The sequence below is a fragment of the Ranitomeya variabilis genome, chromosome 6, assembly GCF_051348905.1.
Source record: "Ranitomeya variabilis isolate aRanVar5 chromosome 6, aRanVar5.hap1, whole genome shotgun sequence".
In the NCBI taxonomy this organism is placed as follows: domain Eukaryota; kingdom Metazoa; phylum Chordata; class Amphibia; order Anura; family Dendrobatidae; genus Ranitomeya; species Ranitomeya variabilis.
Genome location: NC_135237.1, coordinates 491,572,829 through 491,581,639, shown reverse-complemented (window position 1 = coordinate 491,581,639; position 8,811 = coordinate 491,572,829). Strand labels below are relative to the sequence as shown.

The following is an 8,811-nucleotide window of genomic DNA, read 5'->3' as shown; positions in this document are numbered from 1 at the left end:
CATTGTATCGTACATACAACATTGATTGCTATTTATCTGGACATGCAGGTATGAATAGAACAGGTCTCGTCATGTCCCATAGCAGCATTGTGGCTCGGACTAGAGCATTCTATAGTCAAAGATACAAACAACTACACAATGCAGTTTGTGATTGAGCAGTCACCTATTACTTGGTGACACATCATGGAAGAGTTTTCCCGAGGTCTGATGGGGCCACGTGCTATGTATTCATTACATTCCCGGCACATACTTCATGGAGAGGCCGTGATTTATTATTTGTGCATTTGTTTTTCTTCACTTCCTTTCTACTAATTATCTTATTAATCATCACATGAAGATACTCGTTCTCTACACCCTAAGTTCTGTGCTGACCATTCACAGGACACTTGCCTGTAGACAATTGTAACCCTTTTTTTCTGCTATTTCCCCAGTATCCCTATAATGAAAAAAAATCACAATTTATTAAATTTAAAAGTCTCCTCTCATTGTGCCTTTTGCTTTAAGGACTCCTGCAGACGACCGTAATTACCAGACAAGTGCTGTCTGTCCTTCTGATGGATAGCACCCGCGCCCCATGTTATTCAATGAGGCAGTGCACATGGATTTTTCGTTCCTCTGCACTGTGGGGAATTCACCTTCACTGTGCGCCTGACTCTCCGGATCTGCGCTCATCACATCGAAATTGAAGACCGTGCAACAGAAAGGGAAGGGACAGCTCAGAGGAGCGATGGCAGGCAGAATGGGCAGGAGCGGGATTTCCGTCCATGTACCTGACCTCAAAGGGCTGTCTGAAGAGAAGGGGATAGACATCTTGTATAACGAAGCCTGGAGGCAGTCTTATCTTCCGAGCAGCGTACGCCCCATAGCCTGGAATGGCGAAGCTATAAAAAGTGATTTTTTTTTTTCTAAACAATGCATCATCCAGGAGGCATATGTATGCCCATATTATTAACTCAAAAGGGAGACAGATTCCTTTTATTTTGTGATTTTTTTTTTTTAATGAAGTCAGCAGAAGAGTTGCAGCGTGCTCCATCGTAGGCCGTGGATGGAAGCCGTGTCGGACTGGGGTGCCAAGGGCCCACCAGTAACATCAACTCCAGGGCCCCACTTTTCACATACTTGCAATTATGACTTAATTCATTCATTCACAAATTTCTATAGCAATAAACTGGGTTGATTGTTAAATACTGGTAAGATGCTGCCATTGTCTGTACATAGTGAATCAAGTGTATTGTGCCACGTACTGCTCATATAAGAGGGTGGTGGCCCACTCCTGCACGGGGACCCATCGGAGGATTCTCCTGTGAGCCAGTCTGAGCCTGGACGGAGGTATTCTCCCATAAAAGCATAGCAATATTTCTGTATTGTGTGTATTTGTACTATGTGGCTGTGTATTGGGGAACCGTGGCTTTTGGGCCATCTGCATGAGCCCTTGTCTCCATACTTTTGCTACTTTTTGTGACTGTTCACCCTCCATGTTTTTAATACAGAATCAATCTGGCTGGTTGAATGAAGTTACTCTTACATGATATGTCCCTTATGGCCATTTTTGGGCATGTTACATCGGACTCCATTATTACACACTTATCTTCCATAGGAGCTTTGACAGCAAATAAGGTACCGTATATCATAAGACAGCGGCGGCACCCAGAGAGAACAGCTCTGGCCATGTACAGAGCACAATCTCACAGATGTAAATGCCTCCTACTGGAATACTATCAGGAAATTAATTCCAATAGTAAATATACATTAGGTGCTGCTAGTCATTTCTGGGAATACTAATTGCATACAGGGTCACACTGGTCAGCATGTCTTCTATATGTGCATATATCTGGGAATAACCATATAGGAGCCAGGATCAATCTTATATAGAAGAACCAGATTTGCAGCAATTCCTAGACATAACTAGGATGAAAGTGAATTTGGGAAGCACTTTGACTCTTATCTGTGCTTACATTTAGTTAGAGAAAATGCCCAAGGAAGGCAAGAAAAGCAATGAAAACAGGAGGGATCCATCGTGATCTGAGTGGATCAGCCTAGAATTATATAATTACAGTAGAAAGTGTTTAGGTTTTAGGCCCCTTTTATCAGATTCAATCAAAAACACAGGGGTTGATATGTGGTATTCTTGTATATAATCACTTTATAGTTCTGCCATCATCTAACTATTAATTTGTAAAAAAAAAAAAAAAAACATTTAAAAAATTTTAATTTGTAAAAACAAATGTATTCTGTATGTGCCCAACCAATAATGGCGGTGCCATCTGGTGGTCACATACAGTATGACATATGTACAAATGATTTCCTATTGACAAATCAAAAACATGTACTTAAATATAAAAAAAAAAAAAATACATATTTTATGCTGAATACCTTAAAACACTTCAGCATTACCAGGAAAAGCTATACAAGTTTTGGAACTCAGAGGCTGCATAATTGGAGTTGTAGTCTTGCTAAAGCTTTAGACTCACAGAATAGAGACTCCTTCCGTAAGAGATAACATAACACTTATAAGCAGTTTGTTGTATATGACACATTGTAGGTACGAACTGAAGCACAATAGTGTTTTATTAGGTCCAGCAAACAATAGAGAGCAGAAAACCCTACAACAAAATGCAACATGTAGAATAAAGGATTCATAAACTTTTCCTAATTGGAAACAAACTGTATATAATGCTAGGCTTCCCTTTTCAATAAGTAAATAAGTGTGTCCATTTGAAATAATGAAAAAAAAAATATTTTACACACTTATCACTGTATTGAAATTCAAACACCAAGAAGAACTCGTGGAACTCTGTAAATCTTAGGATGGATAGACATGTTAATGTTACTTAACCAATGATAGATTGGGATTAAAATTTTCAAAACATTGTGATTTATCCAGCATCAACTATAACCACCACGTGCAGAAGTCCACGCCCTGACACATCTTGGCTGCTATCTATGAGGTCATTAATGGTTATTTGAGAAATGTTCTGCACTTGGGCAGCAAATGATCAAGATCCTCTGCTGGCAGCTCCTATTGAAATTGCCGACCAATGACGTCCAAGATGTGCTTGATGGGAGACAAGTTTGGAGACTCTGCAGGTCAGGACAGCACTTTAGCAGGGCCGGCCATGCAGGCTGCTCACAGTAGCACAACCAACATGTGGCCTGATGTTGTTGGACTGAGGAGACTGGAACGCTTTGCAGAAATGGCCGTATCACTGGTTCCAAGATCAAATCAATGTAACCATTGCATTTCATTAACATATCTACCCAGCCTGGGATTTCCTTAAGTATACCTTCTTAGTGTTGAAATTTCAATCTTGAGGAGTGTGTGTATATATAATCATGGCAGATCTTACATTTGCTATCCCTGAGCTATAGTAGAAGATCACATGTATAGATATAGGTAATATTTCTCATACCATTTACATATCTGTACAAATCTGTATAAAGCACAGGTCCCCAACCATTGACTGAGCCATTTTTGACTGAACAGTTATCAAATACATATATTACATAGGTACCATCCATTTACTGATGAGAACAGATGAAATAATGAATAAAAAAAAGCATCAGTGTAAAAAACAAGTCCACATGACATAAATGCTTTGTTGGTGGAACTCCAGGTTGTAGCGATCATTGCCAATAATGGCATCCTTACTCAGAAGCCAAGTGACAGTCAAACAGTGACAGTCAAACAGTTCTTAGCCTGCCGACTTCTCGTTATTTGGTGCTGACCTGGTGCCATGTTTCATTAGTGCTGCCAATGTCTTTGATCCCCAATAGTTGGAGGAACTGTTACCAACTGGGGAGATAAATACCGGAGGCTTGGGGGCCCATGTGGCTCCATGTGCCAGCGCTGGTTGGGGATTACTGTCTTGTATAGTTCCTGATTAGTTAGCCCAGGCCGCCAGCATCTGCATGTCATCATCATCTTCCACCCTCTTCCTTGTCGATGCTGCTAGCAAAGAAATAGTAAATTGTTGTTAACATAGAAATTCTATGTAAGTGCATTTTAATCATGTTGATAAAAAAAAATAATTTCCTAACCAGGGATAAAAATCAAACCTAGTGCTTGTCCGAAAGATCAGCTTTATAATACAATGTTCTCCCTCATGTTAAAGGATATGGACACATATTTAATGGAAAAAATGGGTTGTTTGGTTTCTGCATCCTTTATTTGCCACTGTACATAACAGACAGTAGAATGAGATAAAAGTCAAATCTGTCAGTGCGTTCTAATGACTGTAACCCTTATCTTTATTCTCCCGAACAATCTTCTAAGCTGATCTCACTGAAAAGTTCTCCAATTTACTCATTCGGTCGCAGTACATAGAGGCTGTAGAAAATGCACTGTCCAACATTTTTAATAAAACCCTACTGTAAAATCTGTTTTAACAAAAGTGTATCTTTTAATGTAAAGAAAACCTATATTCCTAAAATTTTTATTTTTCTGCATTTTCGAGTCCTCCACGAATAGCATGAAAAAAACAACAAAAATAGTGTCTTTATTATCGCTGGTAATGTAATACTATATCAGGTCATTGATTACAATAGAGCAACTCCCAGAGTACTGAATATTAAACCATGTGCCAGTATAAAAAAAATGCAAAGTGGAACATAACTGAGAAATAGGAGGTTGTGGAGATGAGTGGAGGGAACTGAAATGACAACTACATAGAGGGGTATGATGATTGTGGTCACAGAGGGTACGCCCGTGCGGGAGGGGGCCCCACTAATGCCAGCGCCATTTCAGCTGGATTTGTGTCCAAGGATGAACATTCACCTGAAGTGTATTGTGTCAATCAGAGGTGGGCAGAAGTGTGCCAATCAGAGTTCGGCAGCTGATGTTGGCATGCCCATCAAGGGTGGCATGGCAGTGACGTCATGAGCGCCAAAGTCAGCTTCAGTCTGTAGAAGAGGATGCCGCATATCGTGGGAGCGGAGGAAGATAAGAAGAATCTTTTTTTATGTGTTGGGAAAGGAATGGGGGACATTATACAAGGAGGGGAACAGGGTGGAGGACATTAGACCAGGAAGGGGCCCATGATAGGGGACATAATATCAGTAAGGGGCCCAGGAAGGGGGACATGACTACAGAAAAGGGCCAGGACGAGGGAGATTATTATAGAAAAGGGCCCAGGATGGGGACCTTATTACAAGAAGGAGCCAGGATGGAGGACAAAATAGGAGACTGTAAGTAGAAGATATTACATGAAGGGTGAACATTTATGCAGTTATAGGACCTATAATGCTACAAGGGCCCATACATCTGACCAACATGCAGGTGGGGGCCCAGGTCTAAATTCTGCACCAAGGCCAATGGAGCTCTTCGAAGCATTACTTCAATGACAGAGCTGTTACCTGGTCTGGATGGCAGTTTTTTGGATGGCACACTTGGTAACGTGACACTTGACATATGTTTGTTCAGGTCTTCTTGTTCCAGTTCTTCTAATTCTGCCAATAACTCATCCTGTAAGAGTCAGGAATAATCTTCAGGGCACATCATATAAAGCAGACGTCTTACGTAACACTAACCAATCTGGAACATTTTGCAACACAATGTAATTATCGAGCATCTTATATAAATAATTACGTAATCTGTAAATATGGTACAAATGTACTGCTTCCCGCATGACATATCTGCCAGGTTGTTCTTAGAGTCGCTCCTCCTCCGGGGAATAATCATAAGAATAGTCACTATGCCGGACCAGACTGAATGTCGTCTGACCAGACTGAAAGTTGTCTGACCTACAGTATTACAGGTCCATGTACCCATCACAGTGCCTGGCACAAGCCCTACATTATTGTCCTGTTCCGCACCAACCACAATACCTGCCTTGGTGCCAATAAACTTTGTCCGTCGCTCTATTTTCTGAATTACTAATATATGATTAGGTGAAATCAGATTGTTGGGCTACAAGTAATCAGGTGGTCAGTCCGCTCCTGGCAGTCTGTTCCCAGTGGTCGCTGTAGGGGGGGTTTCAGCGCTGGTACTTCTACTGTAAGATCACTGCCCCTGGTCTTAAACTCACCCTCCAGCATCTTCACCTTTTTTCGTGCTGCTCAGATTCTGCGGCGCAATCTTGTAACCACTATTACTGACTGGCCGGAAGTCAGAAGCTACGTCACAAGCTCTCAGTGCCAATCTATGAGAGACTCTCATACACTTGCATTGAAGAGTGACCTCCGACTTGCTACATGAAACACTGGAGTGATTCCGCAGGTCACAAACAGGAGCAGTGATAAAAGGTGAAGATGGCGGCAGGGAAGCCTTAGACTTAGGGCAGGGAACATCAAACCGGCGCTGCAATAAAAAAACAATGATGGAGTGGTGCTTTAAAACGCTGTGGGGTTTTAGATCTCCACTAGTGGCGCCAATGGGTGTCTCCCTTCAGTCCTATTTGCTGTCCAGTGTCTGTATTAATGTGGAATCCTGTAATCCGCCTCTAATAGCGGAGACACAAAGACGGATTACAGGACGTTTGGGCTGGTATTTGTCCCTCTGCTCCTGGTCTCCTGTCTGTCAGTCTGCACATATGCATAACAGAGATGTGAGCTTTCAGTTTAGGGTGGGAAAGTTGTTGAAAATTGACAAACATAGTGCATGGTGAGGAGTGAGAGAATGGAAGTTCTAGCAACTATGGTGCTGGCAGAGTACTGATGAAAACTTCTATTTAAAGTACAAGCCACATTAAACATAAGAAAAGCTAATATGCCACTACCAATCCCTGGAGGGCTTCTTCTCTTTATGCCATTAAATGATAAAATTCTAGCTGCCTTCATTTGTCACCCGGCGGAGCACTACGCAGCTCCCTCTACTGTACGGTGGCCGCGGCTGAGTACTGCACGTCAGCCCCCTATTCAAATCAATAGGGGATAATGTGCAGTACTGGTCGTGGCCACTATACAGAAGATGGAGGTACGCTATGAAGCTCCGTAACTGAGCTGACACTGAGAAAAGCTAATCGGCAGGGTGCCGAGTGTCACACCTCCACCGATCAGACATTAATGACCTCTCCTAAGGAAAGGCCATCAATGTTAAAGTGGTGGACAACCGCTTTAAATGCATAATTATTTGTTATAAAACTCAATATCATGGAGAGAAATAACATTTTACAGAGCGGTTAACTTGATCTACTATAAAAGTACAGAAGAATTCCACTAACAAGAAGACACAAATCCTGACGTTTGTCACCAGCAATTACCTCATCAAACTCTTCACCGAAACCAACGGGGCGAGAAATGGCATTCGAAATTTCCTCTGCTACATCCTGTTGTTCATGGATGTCCTGCATCAAATCATCAATCTTATCCAGATCCCTGCAGGAAACAACATTTCACATATTAGTAAGAAATATAATGGGGAAAAATCTATAGAAAAGGAAACTTCACGTCGCAGTTGGAGCTTCTATTGCTCTTGTCCGTGGAGAATGGATGTGTCCTTAATTAAACCATGAATTCTGCCATTGGCCGGCTCCGAGAATTATATCATCCTTACTGGTAAGTGCACAATAGAGAGCTTTTACTTCTCTGGCCCTAGAATCGTCTTTGTATAATGGCCACATGAATCAATATTGCCGGGAGTTCGGTGCTATCTGTATTCTCCAGAATGATCAAAAAGAACAATGAAGGAGTTAAGAGATATTTTATCGGGTGGCTGAGAGTACATATATCAATATGCGGCATATGGTTCAGAGCGAGCACAAAGCAAATACATCACAACTGTAGTCTTATTCTGGAGTGATGGAAAATGGCTAAAATAGGGGAAAATTCTCACCAAATGCTGAACGATTGCCATAATGGCTGCGGCAGAGTTATCGCGTAGCGCAGGCACAGGGGAAATTATTATACATGTAGGTTTCGATTGTTGTAAATGAGCTAAAGGTCAGGAAACAAACCGACTGCAGAGATCTACAGTCGCGGCCAAAAGTTCTGAGACTTACATAAATTTTGAGTTTTATTAATTTTCTGCTTCAGTGTTTTTACGTCTTTTAGACAGATGTTTCTCTGGTCACAGAAGTATAATTATCAGCATTTCAGAAGTTTTTAAACTTTTAGTGACAAATACATCAAGTTTATGGAAAGACTCAGTATTTCCACGGTTGACCCTTATTTTGCAAGACCTTTACAATTCACCCTGAAATCTGGATGTCAGCTTCTGGACCAAACCTCCAACAGGAATGTCTCCAGGAACAATTCAGAGATGAACACTGCTTTTCCCAGCATCATGGAGACCATGTCACAAGGCAAAATTGATAACTAAGTGGCTAGGGGAACAAAACATTGACATTTTGGGTCCATGGCCTGGAAACTCCCAGATCTCAATCCTAGTGAGAACCTTTTGTCAATTCTCAAAAATCGGGAAGATAAACAAAATCAGAGAAATTGTGATAAACTACAAGCACTGATTAGACATTAGTGGGTCATCGGTCAAGATTTGGTCCAGAAACTGAGATCCAGCAGTCAGGGCAAAGGGCAGAAGTAAAAAGGTATAAAACGTTTCTGATTGTATTTCAGTGACCATAGAAACATCCGACTAAAAGATCTAAAAAACTAAAGCTGTGAAAATCAAAATTTGTGTCTGTCTCAAATCTTGTGGCCGCGACTGTACAAGTCTTGTGAACCCCTGGTTCTTAGATCCTGTGACATAGAAATTCAATTGCATCATGTCTTGAAGTCAATAAGATTGGCAATAAACTTATTCAATTTTACTTACAGCAAAAAAAATTCTGATTCCAAAATAATCATGTATCACTACTTACTACCTACTACCAGCCTTCTCCATCTTTTGAGAAATTCCTGCACTTAAAGTGTAAGTTC

At 41.2% G+C, this 8,811-nt stretch overlaps 1 protein-coding gene across 2 annotated transcripts in view; it reads right to left on the bottom strand.

The window, feature by feature from the left end:
* Positions 1–2,543: 2,543 nt before the first annotated feature.
* The window catches only part of CHMP4C (charged multivesicular body protein 4C), a 31,043-nt gene continuing 24,775 nt past the window's right edge, over positions 2,544–8,811 (bottom strand). The window contains exons 3-5 of one of the 2 annotated variants that reach the window (XM_077270734.1): positions 7,197–7,311; positions 5,353–5,461; positions 2,544–3,949 (exon numbers count right to left, since the gene is read on the bottom strand). In XM_077270734.1, the coding sequence (XP_077126849.1) occupies positions 3,882–3,949; positions 5,353–5,461; positions 7,197–7,311 (292 nt within the window). In that variant the 3' untranslated portion in view covers positions 2,544–3,881. The remainder of the gene's footprint in view (positions 3,950–5,352; positions 5,462–7,196; positions 7,312–8,811) is intronic. The other variant, XM_077270735.1, reaches the window with a different exon arrangement.